Raw genomic sequence first — 15,667 nt, forward strand, 5'->3', positions numbered from 1 at the left:
GAGCTCCGCCCCGGCCGCACGCACGAGAAGAGAGATCGAGTTTGAGAGAGAGAGGATAGAGATGTGAGGGGTATTATGGGCGTTTTAACTAACCTGACTCACTTGTGAGGACTCCCAAATAGTAAAAAACGAAGGGAATACTGATGGAATGACTTGAAGAGAAGTTCAATTTTTTTTTAATGGCTTATACGCTAATTACATATTTTTTTAATGGCACACATAAAAGCCTCCTCGCGGAGTGCCGGAGCCGCGAGGCGGGTCGGCTCTACACCCTCGCGCTCGCGGCCTCGCCTCTCTTCCCTCACACGACTCGCCGCGAGGAGTTTCCCCTTCCTCCGCGCGCATCCCTGCGAGAGCTCGAAAACCTAGCCGCCAAATCCATGGCTCGACGCGACCACGACGACGACGACGAGATCGAGGAGGAGGACGAGGAGGAGGCCTACGACCTGGACGAGGAGGAAGAGGAGGACGAGGAAGACGACTACGAGGAGGAGGCGAGGCGCGGGAAGGCCTCCCGCGGCGGCGGCGGGCGGAAGCGGTCGCGCGAAGACAACTTTATTGACGACTCGGCCATCGAGGATGAGGACGAGGATGACGACGACGACGACGGCGGGGGCCGGCCGAGGAAGAAGGGCGGCGGCGGGGTGCGAGGGTTCTTCGACGAGGAGGCCCAGGTCGACGAGGATGAGGAAGAAGAGGACGAAGGCGAGGGCGAGGACGGTGAGTGGTCGCCCTATTTTATTGCGTCGTGATGCTCTGTTTATGACTTGGGTGGTATTTCTGCAGTCTTTGTTGAGATCTGGACCTAATTTGGTCGATTTCCAGAACTGGATTTGGGGATATAGTGAGAAGTTAGCAATTTCTATAACACTTTATGCTCTAGATGAAATCCACCTCTTCTGTTTTGTTTTCATGACTAGGTAGTAGCTGCAGGTTGGCAAGAAATTTAGTTTCATAGCAGTTGTGTAACTAAATCAGCTAATTTTGATGTTCGCCTTTGCTCCAGATCTTAAGACGAACTTTAATCATGTTTACCTATATTCATAGAGGTGCACCCTGTGGGTGACGGCTAGTTTTTTCTAGATAAAAAAGTTAGCTGAAGTACCCTCCCAATATGTTTCGTTAACTTGTTAGTGCCTGTGCAGATCCTGTCTTAATTATCTGTTCAGTTGATAATTTGCTTTGTTGTTCAACCTCAATTTGATCTATTTATATTAGTTATCCTTTATGTAAGCTGATAGAAATGATGGTTTGGTCAGACCTAAGTTTTTAGGGGTATAAGGAACCGGACCTAGTTGGATGGTATTGGGGCAAACTTGATGCTAGGGCCTGAACTTGCACTACAGTTGGAGACTTGGATTTGTTCTGCCTGATCATTTCAGGAATGCAGAGTTGCCCATGAGAACAAACCTATGGGCCTGCTGTTCTCAAAAGCTACTTGAAAGGACTGGAAAGAGTCACTTCTCAATGCCATATTAACACTGTACCAAACACAGCATACAGTTGACTGAACTTTAATCTTCTTATGCTATCAAATGAATTGGTTCTGTTCTTTTGAATGTTGGATAAGATGCTTGAAGCTGGACAAAGCCTTGGCAGCAAATTGAAAATTCATTCATAAATTGTATCGTAGTTCAAATTGTTTAGCCTTATGCAGCAGGAAAAAAATTATGCCCTCTAGGCTGAAACTTTTTATTTGTATCAAATCAAAATTATCTTCCATATTCTACTGGTCTTCTTTTACCCTCATTGTGCAGTTTGAACTATCAGGGTGCATTAGATTTTCTGTAAGGATTTACTTGTAACCCTGGAAATATTCCAATCAGCTCCATGCTTTCATCCATTTTCACAGTTAATTTCACAAACATCTTCCTCCTTTGATTACTGGAAATAATGGATTGGACATACTGAACTGTTTTGTCTCTGAACTGAGTGATGATCTATCTATACATCACAAGCAAGAATTATGAATGTTGAAGTCAAATGTTTTGCTCCAATACTACTTAATACTAATAAGTTATGAAAAGAAATTAATCTTGGGACTGGGTAGAATATACTACTTAATACTTCTTAGTAGATCAAACTAGACATTAACCTGGTGACACATTGTGCTGGCTATGACTACTAGCATTGCTAGAAACAGTGTAATTTTGTTACCCCCTCCTTCCCAAATATAAGGCGCAGTTTGATTTGGTGTGGTCTTCGAGATCACTCTTTGACTGCTAATTTCTTTTATAATATATCCTTCGCGGCAAAAAAAGGTTGGTCAGAAGAAGGTATTTCTAAACGCTAAGTCCAATGTAACCACTCTTGTAGCACAAAGTTTTCATATTGTTAGACTAATTGTTGGCAAAGATTACAAAGTTTGAATCATGAAATACATGCACGTCTTATATATTGGGACAGCGGGAGTATGATTTTATTAATTGCTTTTGGATCTGTAAACAACTGTTTAAATGTTGAAATTGAATTAGCTCTGTGCTTATTGTTGTACTAAGCAACAGAAGCATGTTCAGGTTTCTAATGCACTGATATCTGCTCCTTTGCCTTTCATTTTAGATTTTATTAATGATGCTGGGGCCGACCTTCCTGATGAGAATGTTATTAGGGGCTCAAGACGTCATTCTATTCCTATGAGGGATGAGGAAGAGGACATTGATGAAATTGAGAGACAAGTGCGGGAGAGATATGCAAGATCCACTCATATTGAGTACGGTGAGGAAGCAGCAGAAGTGGAACAGCAAGCTCTGCTGCCCTCCGTGAAGGATCCTAAACTATGGATGGTCAAATGTGCGGTATGCTCAAGATTTATCTTACTATAAACTGCTTGGATGTTTATTGGCCCTACTTCAGCTCTACTAACGCATGACTGTGACTTCAGATTGGACATGAGAGAGAGACTGCGATTTGTCTGATGCAAAAGTACATCGATAGGACAGACCTTCAGATAAAGTCAGTCGTGGCATTGGATCATCTAAAAAATTATATTTATGTTGAAGCTGAAAAGGAGGCCCATGTCAAAGAGGTAAGCATGTCTGCGTGTGCTTGGCATTTTACTTCTGATTTCATTCCTCCTTGCTAAACTTGGTCTATGCAGGCTTGCAAAGGTCTACGAAACATTTATGCTTCAGCAAAAATAACATTAGTACCGATAAAAGAAATGGCAGATGTCCTCTCTGTTGAGAGCAAATCTGTTGATCTTTCAAGGGATTCTTGGGTCCGAATGAAATTGGGCATATATAAAGGTGACCTTGCTAAGGTATTACCACAACACTTCTCTTATAAATATACTGTATACCATTCTTCAAATGTTTATGTGATCGTGTTTTGCAGGTTGTTGATGTTGACAATGTACGTCAAAGAGTAGATGTGAAGCTGATCCCTAGAATAGATCTACAAGCTTTGGCTAGTAAACTGGTAAGTTCTAACCCTTGTTTCTCACAAGAGCAGTGCTACAACTACACCTATTTTAGTACAACTTGGGTACTAAAGATCCAAAGGTTAAGATGACTTGGATGGAAAGCTCATAGATGCACTGAATGGTTTAGGTACATGGTTGTACCTGAATTTGTACTCAAAGCATTACACTTCTCACAATCTTGCACTTTTGTTTATTACTACTTCCTATCAACTTTAATTGCATAAATTAAGGAGTGGAGCTAATCTATTTGTCTCAGTTTTATTCTCTTCTATTATGCACCTAGCTACTTAACTAGCTAAATGTATATTCAAAACTGAGGTCTCAGGTCCACAGTCTGATATACAATAAGAGAATAAATTATAAACAATGTACTCCCACTGATTCCAAAGTTTAGTCGTTTAGGACATCAACAGGGTCTCCAGTATGATACTTTGACTTGCAAATTTTATAAAATCATACCCCCCATTCCAAATTATAAGACATTTTGTTTTTTTTTTCTTGATACACACATTTTGCTATGCACTTTGACATACCCTATGTCTAGATACATAGTAAAAGCAATGTATCTAGAAAAGCCAAAATGTCTTATAATTTGGAACGGAGGGAGTAGTATTTTAGATAATATTATGAAAGTATTTTCTGTGATGAATGTAGTAACATCAAACATGTGTTGTCAATCGGGAAAATATTCAGTGCAAACCCTTTACTCGGTGGAATCCTAAAAACCTTTTACCAAAACATACTTAGGAGTTTTTAAAAAAATGAAACTATGCACATCCACAGTGCATCTATGGATATACATTTTTGCAAAATTTGAGATTCAAAACCAATATAGAAAAAAATCATATGAAAATAACAAATTGGTGCACATGCACTAGAAGACAAATTCCTATGAATTTTGTCCTCTAGTGCATATGCATCTCAATTTTGTTATTTTCATAGAAATTTTTACAAAACGAATTTGAATCTCAAATTTTGTGACAACATGCATCCGTAGATACACTACGGATGTGTGCATAGTTTCAAATTTTTTAAAAACTCATAAGTATGTTTCTCTAAAGGGTTTTCACGATTCAAGCGAGTGGAGGGTTTGCACCCAATATTTTCCCGTTGTCAATCTATATAAATTTTCATATATTAATAGATCAAATTTAACTGACTACAATCCTAGAACAACCTACGTTTGGAGTTGGAGGGAGCTTTCATGTTTTACAATTGAGTTCACTGTATTTTTTTATATCTCCTGGTCATGTTTTTCTAAAGAAAAAACATCTTGTGATCTGTGAGCTGTATTTATTTGAAGTAATTTTCTGATTATCATGTTTGGTTGTTATTTTTTTGTTCCTGATTGAGCTGTTGAGTTAATCAGGTCATTGGGGTTCTTATCCTGATGGACAATTTGTATTTCAGGAAGGGAGGGAGGCTGTAAAGAAGAAAGCATTTGTCCCACCACCACGATTCTTCAATATCGATGAGGCGAGGTGACATTTTTCTCCTTAAGAATTATCTAATTGTTTCTGTTATTGTTTGCTAATCTTGTGCAAACAGGGAGATGCATATTCGTGTGGAACGGAGGCGAGATAAAGAATCTGGGGAGTACTTTGAGTGGGTTGATAATTTGAAGTTCAAAGATGGTTTCTTGTACAAATCAGTCTCCACTAAATCAATCCACACAAATAATATTCAACCGACTTTTGATGAGCTTGAGAAGTTTAAGAAGCCTGGTGAAGACATGAATGGCGACATGGCTAGCTTGTCCACTCTGTTTGCAAACAGGAAAAAAGGGCACTTTATGAAGGGTGATGCCGTCATTGTTGTTAAAGGCGATTTGAAAAATCTGGAGGGGTGGGTTGAGAAAGTAGAGGATGAAACCGTTCACATCAGACCAAAAATATCTGATCTTCCGGTAACCAATTGCAATTAGCTACTTATTATTATGAAATTTATGGTGGAGGAATGGCTTACAGTATTGTCTATTGTCAATGCATTTGTAACTGCAGAAAACATTAGCCTTCAATGAAAAGGAACTTTGCAAATATTTCAAGCCTGGTGACCATGTCAAGGTGATCTCAGGTGTTCAAGAAGGTGCTACTGGCATGGTTGTTAAAGTGGAAGGGCATGTCTTGATAATTTTGTCTGACACAACTAAAGAACATGTGAGTAATTGTCTTATCAAGATTATGAAGAAACATTTAAGCTGATCTATTTGAAATAATTTGTTCTTAATGTGCTCTTGTTGGATGACACAGATCCATGTGTTTGCTGATCATGTCGTCGAAAGCTCTGAAATTACCACAGGAATCACCAGAATTGGTGATTATGAACTGCATGATCTTGTCCTTTTAGAGTAAGTTTACTCTTCGAATGAACAATAATCGTATCTCGTTTATTTTGATTACTTACCTGTACTCGTCATTCGTCAATCCATTTTCAGCAACTTGTCATTTGGAGTAATTATAAGGGTGGAAGCTGAAGCATTTCAGGTAATTATATTATTCTAGTAAGGGTGATTGTACTTCACACTATATTTACTAAGGTGTATATTTAGGTTCTGAAAGGAGTGCCAGATAGACCTGAAGTTGTGCTCGTGAAATTAAGAGAAATAAAAAGCAAAATTGATAGGCGCTCATCAGCTAAAGATCGTTCTAATAATATCATCTCTGCGAAGGATGTTGTAAGGGTTATTGAAGGAGCATGCAAGGTGTGTCCCAGTTCTGTTTGTTACGATTTTGGATGGTTGTTTTGACTCCTGTTTATCTCTTATCTTTATTGTATTTACATCCATATTTTGTCAAATTAGGGGAAGCAAGGACCTGTGGAACACATACACAAGGGGATACTATTTATCTATGACAGGCATCACCTTGAACATGCAGGCTTTATTTGTGCAAAAGCGCAGTCTTGCCTTCTTGTTGGTGGATCAACTGGTGGCCGTCGAGGAAATGTTCGTACTGAACCCTTTTGATCCTTAGTCATGCTTGAGAATTTGTCTCATTTTTCGCTTTGCTGATGCAGGGTATGGACACAGCTGATGCACGGCTTGGTGCTTTGAGATCTTCAGCAAGCATTCTGCAATCTCCAGGAAGGCTGCCCCCAAGAGGACCTATTATGAATTGTATGATCATATTTTGATACTTCCAGTTTCCAAGTTCAAAGGCTTAGTTTTGCCTGGATATGTTACAGCGGACTATTCAAATATTCTACATTTCTTGAAGCAAGGGTAGTTACTTTATGCAGCTGTAGATTATATATTAATATAGCCTTGCCATCCAATGCAGATGGTGGAAGGTTTGGAGGCGGCCGTGGTGGTAGAGGACATGACGCCTTGGTGGGTAAATGTATAAAAATTAAATCTGGCCCTTATAAGGGATACCGTGGCCGTGTTAAAGAGGTGACTGGTGCACTCGTACGTGTAGAGCTTGATTCATTGATGAAGATCGTCACAGGTGAATCCTCTTATTGTTATCTATGCCCTGTGACTTATCATATGTTGGAGGCTAATATGACTAATACACAGTTAAAAGAGATGATATTGCTGACACACCTACTGTTGCGACACCATTCCGGTAATATCTTGTCCACTTATTTAAGCAATCTTTTCTTATGTATTTTGCTAATTGAGTATTATCATGTCATCAGTGAACCTCGTTATTCATTGGGCGGTGAAACACCAATGCACCCGTCTCGAACGCCACATCATGCTTATCAGACTCCAATGCGTGACCCTGGAGGTTTGTTTGCCTTTTATCCTCGAATTTCCAATGTTCCTATATATCAAAGGATGTCTTTTCACCCATGAGCTGTCACTGATTTTAGTTATGTTTTGAGTCTTTCCCCACATTGCAAGTTGCTTCCCATGGTTGGTACATTTGTTTGCTTATATCTAATTGTTTTAAATATCCTTTTTCTATGGATTTTTTTTTAAAAGGCAAGATAATGCTTTTTGTCCTTTGTCTGGGTACTGGCTGTGTGTTTGTCCCTTATTTGTTGCAATGAACAAGAGAGCCTAAGCTGTGACCTCAAACAATTTGATCAAGCATTCGTACCATAGTAGACTTTCAATGAGAATCTATATTGGCATCATCTGTTCCATGCATTCAGTATGTCATTCATTTTGCATGTTTCTGCAATAATCTCCGATTCATTTGCTACAGCAACACCAATACATGACGGGATGCGGACTCCCATGCGAAGTCGAGCCTGGGCTCCTATGAGCCCTCCGAGGTTGTAATTTTTCCACAATGATATATCTGATCCATGTTTGTTGGAACTAGGGTTGGGTCTGTTTGGGACGAAGGAAAGATAATTTCTTTGTTCCAAACTGCAGCTTACTGTTTACTTTTGTATTTAGACTTAAAAGGTAGCCATTGATATATGATTTTGATCGTTGCCGTGTTGGTCATTTACCAGGGATAATTGGGAAGATGGAAATCCTGCTACTTGGGGTAGCAGTCCAGCTTACCAGGTTGGTTTTGCCACTCTTGTCCTATTCCTTTTTTTTTTAGTAAATTGTTTTGTGCAGATGTGTAACTCCCACATGTCTTCTTCCAATATCCAAACTTTTCAGCCAGGAACCCCACAAGCTCGGCCATACGAAGCCCCCACACCTGGTTCAGGGTGGGCAAACACTCCAGGAGTTAGTTTCAATGATGCTCCTACTCCCAGGGATAACTATGGTATAGAAGTCTATCTGATTATTTATTCAGTATACTATTGTAATTATGTGTTTATTCTGTATTGTCTGGATACTTATTCGAACAATATTTGTTTTTTCATTCTGATCTGTTAGCAAATGCCCCAAGTCCATATGTGCCTTCCACGCCTGTTGGTCAACCAATGACACCAAACTCAGCTGCATATCTTCCGGGCACACCTGGTGGTCAACCAATGACCCCAGGCAATGTTGGAATGGATATAATGTCCCCGATAATAGGTGTGCTGATATGATCGCTATGTTTTCAGACCTTAATGTGCTGCCTTGCTTTTGTAGATATAACCATGTGCCGAAATGCCTGCAGGTGGTGAGGGTGACGGTACATGGCTGTTGCCGGATGTTTTGGTCAATGTGTTGAGGGGAGGTGATGACGGGCCTGGTGTGGTTAGGGAAGTACTCGGGGTATGTGTTGCACACCGTATGGTGGAATGCAAAATTCTGTTGTGCCATTGCTTATATGCACTTGGAATGCAAAATTCTGTTTTTTTTTTGTCTTGTGCCATTGCTTATATGCACTTTAACTTACAGGATGGATCTTGCCGAGTTGCACTTGGGTCGTCGGGCAATGGTGACATGGTGACAGTCCTTCCAAACGAGGTCGAGGTCATCAGGCCAAAGAAGAGTGACAGGATCAAGATATTGAATGGTAATTTCCGTGGATACACAGGAAAACTCATAGGTATAGATGGTTCTGACGGAATAGTGAGGCTTGACGACACATACGAAGTTAAGATATTAGATATGGTGATTTTGGCCAAACTGGCGACTTGAAATGGATATATATTTTGTAACGTGTCCATCATAGAACATATTTTGTAACAATGCCCTCGTTTGCAATAAAGCTTTTTATTGCTTATCTCCACGATCATTTTCCACTCTTGTCAGGCGTTTGCCAGAGCGCTGCTCGTTTGGAATTTTGGTCGAGACTTTCATTTAGGTAGGTGTCTTGATTAGTGACTAGTTTTACACATTGCACATGCCGACATGCCTCATTGTCTTGTTGTATAATGCCACATACCGAATTTTTGAAACGCATGCCACAAATCGACTTGTAACTTCGTAAGTTGTTACATATGGGAAAGGAATTACCAAACTGCATTTCTCATGGCGTTCTTTACTGAGGTCCTGTAACTTCTATATCCGATCTTTACACAAGAATCAAAAACTCCCTACCCCTTTTCAGCCATATCAAAGAACAATGTGCAAACGGCTAACGAATGGACAAAATGGCAAGCGTTATTCTCGAGCAAGCAAGCGGCGAAAAGCCGTGACATCGCGGCGCGGCCTGATCCTGCTCTGCTGCGCTTGTGCTCGGCGGCTTCAGTAGTTCAGTTCTTGGTGGGAGTCTCCCCGACGACGTCCTGCCTGCACTGCTGGAACACCTGCAGGATGTTGCGGTAGGGGCTGGTCCTGGACGACGGCGAGGCGGTGCCGGCGCGGTGGCGCTTGCTGCTGGACGGCCGCGAGTCCGGGCTGAGCTCTTCCTCCGCCTCCTCCCGCGCAGGCCGCTCCATCTCCGCCGCGTCCTTCCGCAGAGCCTCCAGGAACGACTCCTTCAGCGCCCCATCGATCTGAGGATCAGACAAGCGAAACAACGGTTCATCTTCAGTTGCGATCGATGGAGGAAGAAGACCGCGCGGTGTGTGAGGGATTCGATTCGAATCGAATCTAGGTGGAGGGGGATTGAAATTGAATCGCTCACCGTGAGAGGGCAGAAGTCCGGCATGGGCCACGCGACGGGCCTGCCGTCGTCCGGAGGCTCCGGCAGGGGCTCCACGGGCGCCATCTCCTCCTCCTTCCCTGCGTCCCCGACGCCCACGCTCGCCCCGTCGACGACGACGTCGTCCGCCGCCGCCTCGACCTTATCCTGCGCCCGCAAACAAAGCCCACCCATGGTCAGCAAACACCATCCGATCGAGCGCACGGGGGCGATTCCGGGTACCATGAAGCTCGCGCCAGCCTCCACCATCCGATCCGATCCCCTCCCCGCCTCGCCTCCGATTCCGAGAACGTCCCGGCGCCTTGCCTTGCCTTGCCCCGTCCCGTCGATGCTCGAGGCGGGGATCTCTTTTCGGACTCGCGGTTGGTGCGATGTGGTTGGAGAGAGAGCGAGGCGAGAGCGTAACGGCCGCGTTAATTATGGGCGAGGAAATTGCCAAACGGGGTTCATCTGGGAGGAGAGGTGGGGGATTTTAGGGGGAAGACAACGGCTACTTTTTGGGCCGTGCCAGAAGGAGAAGCCCGCTTGCGGGTTTGTCGAGGTGGATCCGATTTGGGGGCCAGGTGAGGGGATCAGTGAAAAGGTGAAGGACGGAGCCATCTGAAAATTCATATGCAAGACAGAAGACAGATGATTGGAGTCAGGCAAGCCTGTTGGTTTGGCTGTGGTTTGTCGTAAACGATCGTAAATTTTTAACTGGAATAATATTTTTCTCTCACACAAACCAGCTAGCAGTACTTCTTTACGAACCAGCAATGATACGAACCAGCCAACCGAACAGGCTGAATATGGCACTGAATCATCGAAGTATCCAATCAAATAGGTCATACAGTACATATGATCTTTTACGAGTCTTCATCATAGTACTTGATATCTCTACCCTCTAGGTTTGAACTATCCATTCTCGATATTCCTGGACAAGATACTTAAAAAAGGAGGGTACATATTTTCTAGTGTTATCAAAGCCAGACCAAGAGCCGTGAGATTTGCTAGATCATTACTAAACTCACGGCATGTTTGGATTTTGACTTTAGGTTGCCAAGCCAAACTATAATCAAATCAGCCAATCAGGCATGGTCAAAATTTGGTCGGCTGTTTGGATGAAGACCTCCCAGATATTACCTGTCAGACAAAAACGTGTCTAAAACCGAATGCCTACGAGTGTTGTTTGGCACAGGTAGATATTTAGGGCTACATTGGTTCAAACCTTGGACTAGTTGCCGGGGTTCAAAACCTACCTGTGAACTGTCTGTACACGATTACAAAATTGCCTAACCAGACACATGTCAAATCTGTAGTACCATTTTGTTGGTGAAATGATACATTGCCTGAATGGCCAATGTGGCACGTGCTGTTTGGTTGAGTTTGCCTGTGCCGATTAATGTTGAGATAGTAACTGTGAGCATTAATTGGAGCCAGGCAACTCCCAAGAGATCTAAGGCGATCGATTTTGAAGGACCAACACCGGGCAACACATCCAAGCAGCTATAGTCAAGCAATAATCTCAGGGTTTGAACCAGACATATCCTAGGAAGATCTTAGGTAGAGACGCGATTACAAAATTGCCTAACCAGGCACATGTCAAATCCGTAGTACCGTTTGGTTGGTGGAATGATACATTGCGTGAATGGCCAATGGGGCACGCGCTGTTTGGTTGAGTTTGACTGTGCCGATTGATGTTGAGAAAGTAACTGTGAGCATTAATGGGAGCCAGGCAACTCCTCGGAGATCCGAGACGATCGTTTTTGAAGGACTAGCACCAGGCAACACATCTAGGCAGCTATAGTCAAGCAATAATCTCAAGATTTGAACCAAACATATCCTAGGAAGATCTTAGGCAGAGACGCGATTACAAAAACTACCTAACCAGGCACATGTCAAATCCGTAGTACCATTTGGTTGGTGGAATGATACATTGCTTGAATGGCCAATGGGGCACGCGCTGTTTGGTTGAGTTTGCTTGTGTTGATTGATGTTGAGAAATTAATTATGAGCATTAATTGGAGCCAGGCAACTCCCATGAGATCCCAAGCGATTGATTTTGAACGACGGGCACCAGGCAACACATCCAAACAGCTGCAATCAAGCAATAATCTCAGAGTTTGAATCGAACGTCAGACAGGGATACTTAACAGACATTTTTGTCAGGGTTCCAACCAAACATGCCCTTAAGCCTAGGGATGGAAATGAATGTCTGGAAACCCGAATTATTCGAATACGTATTCGCTAAAACGTGTAATATGGATATCCGTATTCGTATCCATTTCTAATGTGGATACTAAATGGATGTATCCGAATTTGTTTTCTAGTATTTTTCTCCATTTGATTCCAGATCCGTATTCGACAAAAATATGGAATATCCGATCTGTATCCGTATCCGCAAAGAATAAGGTATAATCAATCTATTTAAAAGTTTTCTCTCCAAGACTAGTGACTAATTATTTCATTTCAATATTATTAATGGTGCATTGGAACTATTCAGAAGTATATCTATAAATAAAATTTAATATTAATTTAATACTATCAATGATATATAAATATTAAATTATTTTTAGTATTTTTCTAATTAAGTTTAAACCTAATATATTTGTTGTTGCAAATTATTTTAATACTTTAATTTATTTTTTGGTGATGTAAATTATTTTACACAATTTATAATATCATGATAAATATTTATATAAATAATGATTTATTAATTAATATATTGATTTAATTGATAAGCATTATTAATTAATTTACTTGATAATATTATATATTTATTGAATTGAGTAAAATGTCTGAATAGAAATCTGAATCCGAGACATTCGTTTTGTATTCGTATTCGATAAGATCCATATCCATATTTGAATTTGAATTAAAATATGGGAAACAACGACATCCGGATCCGATTCCATGCGAATCCGATCTGTTTCCGTCCCTACTTAAAACCTTCGTTCAAATAGTCCATAGATGCCTGACCTTCGGAAGCCAGCCCAACTTTCGTTCATCACGCACGTCGGAAGAAGGCCTCCCAAAAAGACCGTGACGAGACTCGAGAGGCTGCATAGCCAGTAGCCACGCTCAGTCAGTCAGTCCTGCACCCATTCCGGATTGAAAACCGGTAATACTAGCAAGTTTGATGGGCCGAGAATCAACACCGGGCCTCTAGTGTCCGTGGGCGCTCGTTCGTGCACTCTCGGCCCCGAGAGTCCCGGGCGCAGCCCACAGGCCCCGCGTTCTCATCCGATCGCCACAGCGACCACAGGTGCACGTACACACACGCGGATCAGATGTTGCGCCTGCGAGGCTTTCCGATCCCGGGCAGGCCCACACCGCAGCTACAGGGCGCACAGCGCAGCACAGCAAAGGAGGACTGAGGACGGACTTAACGCGGAGAGGGTACGGCCGCCAGGGAGGGCGCGGGCCCCGCCCGATTGAATCAACCCTTCCCGGCACCTTGGGCCCACTAAATCTAATGAGCCGCGGGGCCCAGTCGCTTGCGGGTTGGCCTGGGCAGCAGCCTGCTACTGCTACTGCTAGTCCCTCCAGGGCCAGCGGCCAGGGGGCCAGGCGCCTCATTGGCACTGGGCTCTGGACGCCCAGCGCCACGTGTGCGTGAGCGGTGACCGGTGAGCCCTTCTCCCTCGTCGTCTGGCGGGAGATGCGTTGTGAGCTGGTCCAAGGCCCAAGGCCCAGTACTCCAATCGTGGCTAGTACTGGCACGAGCGAGTGACGAAATTCAACGGGTGGAGCTTGACCGGAGGATTCCTGTTGACTTTGCATATGATTGTTTGTTTTGTCTGTGTTCTCATTTTTTTTTACAAATTTGAACGTGAAAATAGGCCTCGTTTAAATCAGAGTGTAAAATTTTAGTGCATATTTGGCACGGCTCCAGGGGCTCCGGCTCCTCTTCCCTCAACACTGTACCACACTGTTTTCTACTGTAGCGGCTCTTCAAAGGGCTCCGGCTCCCGCTGAAATGCACTGCGAAGGGGAGGAAGCTTGAGGAGCTACGATTTGGAGGCTCCGACGGCTCCTCTACAGTGCAGCCATAGTAGACGGAGCCAGAGCCGCCGGAGCCCCTCCAAACAGGCTCTTAGTGTGTCACATCGGTGTTTGAATTAGAACTTAGACTAACAGAATCTTAACTTAGTCTAAACATGATCACTAACTCATCTAAATGTGGAAATTAATCTTAAATACTAACCAGAACTTGTGGACGCCATCTGTGTCACTGGAGATGTGATGAATTTGATATAGATGAAGTAGATCTTAGTCTTCACCAGATCTGGGCTTCATGCTCCTAGTTGGTGAAGAACGCGATTAAGATCTTGCAAAACATGGATGGACGTGGGTAGACAACCTTCCTAAACCCTCCAGCGTCTAATCGATCGGTTATGTGAATAGTCACGAGGACTAGAGATATAGTGACGCCAAGGGCGCCTCTCTTATTTATAATCGCACCGTGGGTTAGGGGCCGAACCCTTAGAATTCTATTGGTTGCCGTCGATCACGATAGTTCTTATTTAGTTAGAAATAAATGACGAGTAGGTGGACCAAAAGCTTAACGCTTAATTAATCTCGTAATTAAGTTCAGGATTAGCCAAACCGATCACATTCTAACATTCTCCCACTTGATCGAATGACTAATGCAATTATGCAACTAATGTTCGTCTTATGTTCACACTCAGTACTACAGCAAGACCAGACCAATGCGTAGTCAACAACATTAATTATCACTGTGAACCCATTACCCATAGTTCACTACAATACCTTGTTAGAACGCTTATTACTTATTGGGAGTACATGGCCCTATTATCGGGAATCAAGTTAGAGACTACACTAAAACCTAATATGATTTGGGCGCTCATAAATGGGTAAGTATTAAGATTCAAGTAATCAAATATGTTAGCATCAGCTTAGTTCTTATTTTTTTCAAGCTTAAATAATACGATCCTGGGTTCTTTTTTTCACAATATTTAATCAATGTGCTTGGCATCAACATTTGATGTGTTGTTACTCAAAATAATACTACAACTCAACTGTAGGCCTATATCAGTATGTCAATACTCATTTTTGGGATAATATATCTTAAGCCTCATGGCCTGTCGCATTCATTCTTAAACATGCCACTAATTGAGCTCATCATAAGACTAATTATATTTGGAGCTTTCAAGGAAAATCACCTTTTATGTAAAAGTAGGTATAATCTAATTGTGCACTTTCTTATACATACTTAAGAGAATTGGCAATAAAAAAACTTAATTCTTATAAGTGATATGATGATTCTTTTGGTGCCTCATCAATATCTTAAAATTCTTTAACACCTACCTGTGGACCTGTTTTGGATTAATAAACTAATATTTTCCCAAGTATCTCGATGCCAAGTTAGACTAGTATTGACTTGGAGCATTCTTAAAGTTAATGACGGCCAAAGCATATAGAACGTCTTCCTCTTCAACTGTTACTAACTTATTTTTAGAATATTTGGGAAAACTTCGTTGCGCAACTGCACTATGCAAATAGACGGGCATCATTACTTATTCAAATCTATCACTTATGCATATACTTGATATGTTTTTTGTGATAATCCTAGTACTCATTTGGTCCTATATCGGTGTATCTTAATAGCTAAAAAACTCAGAGGCTTCACAAAATATATCATATTAAAAAAATTGAACGAGTAGAAAACTCTTACGTGACATTCCTATTGCCACATAACTCAACTTCACCCATGTAGAGTATTAGGACAATAAACTTTTCCACCTTTTTTTATAAACATAATTGTCCACTTAATGAAATTCTAAACCATAGTGGGCTATGTTCTTAGTTT

General features: G+C 42.1%; 2 protein-coding genes across 3 annotated transcripts; one reads left to right on the forward strand and one right to left on the reverse strand.

Moving 5' to 3' along the window:
• The first annotated feature begins 238 nt into the window (after positions 1–238).
• On the forward strand, positions 239–8,991 carry LOC136526742 (putative transcription elongation factor SPT5 homolog 1). Its single transcript, XM_066519322.1, has 22 exons — positions 239–720; positions 2,560–2,795; positions 2,882–3,025; positions 3,098–3,259; positions 3,334–3,417; positions 4,832–4,902; positions 4,970–5,327; positions 5,422–5,577; positions 5,671–5,768; positions 5,856–5,904; positions 5,970–6,122; positions 6,222–6,365; positions 6,437–6,536; positions 6,700–6,867; positions 6,939–6,987; positions 7,061–7,152; positions 7,576–7,645; positions 7,832–7,886; positions 7,989–8,097; positions 8,211–8,354; positions 8,440–8,537; positions 8,664–8,991. Exons 1-22 carry the CDS (start codon positions 381–383, stop codon positions 8,904–8,906), a joined length of 3,123 nt encoding a protein of 1,040 aa, XP_066375419.1. The 5' UTR covers positions 239–380; the 3' UTR covers positions 8,907–8,991.
• A 151-nt stretch (positions 8,992–9,142) lies between these two features.
• On the reverse strand, positions 9,143–10,483 carry LOC136526743 (uncharacterized). 2 transcript variants are annotated; one of them, XM_066519325.1, is made up of 3 exons: positions 10,078–10,483; positions 9,838–10,002; positions 9,143–9,706 (listed from the first exon to the last, which is right to left on the reverse strand). In XM_066519325.1, the coding sequence occupies exons 1-3, from the start codon at positions 10,102–10,104 to the stop codon at positions 9,464–9,466; spliced, it is 435 nt and encodes a 144-aa protein (XP_066375422.1). In that variant the 5' UTR covers positions 10,105–10,483; the 3' UTR covers positions 9,143–9,463. The 2 variants fall into 2 exon arrangements, with proteins under 2 accessions (XP_066375422.1, XP_066375421.1); XM_066519324.1 differs by having other exon boundaries at positions 9,838–10,483.
• Between the last annotated feature and the right edge of the window lie 5,184 nt (positions 10,484–15,667).

Source organism: Miscanthus floridulus, chromosome 19 (assembly GCF_019320115.1).
Source record: "Miscanthus floridulus cultivar M001 chromosome 19, ASM1932011v1, whole genome shotgun sequence".
In the NCBI taxonomy this organism is placed as follows: domain Eukaryota; kingdom Viridiplantae; phylum Streptophyta; class Magnoliopsida; order Poales; family Poaceae; genus Miscanthus; species Miscanthus floridulus.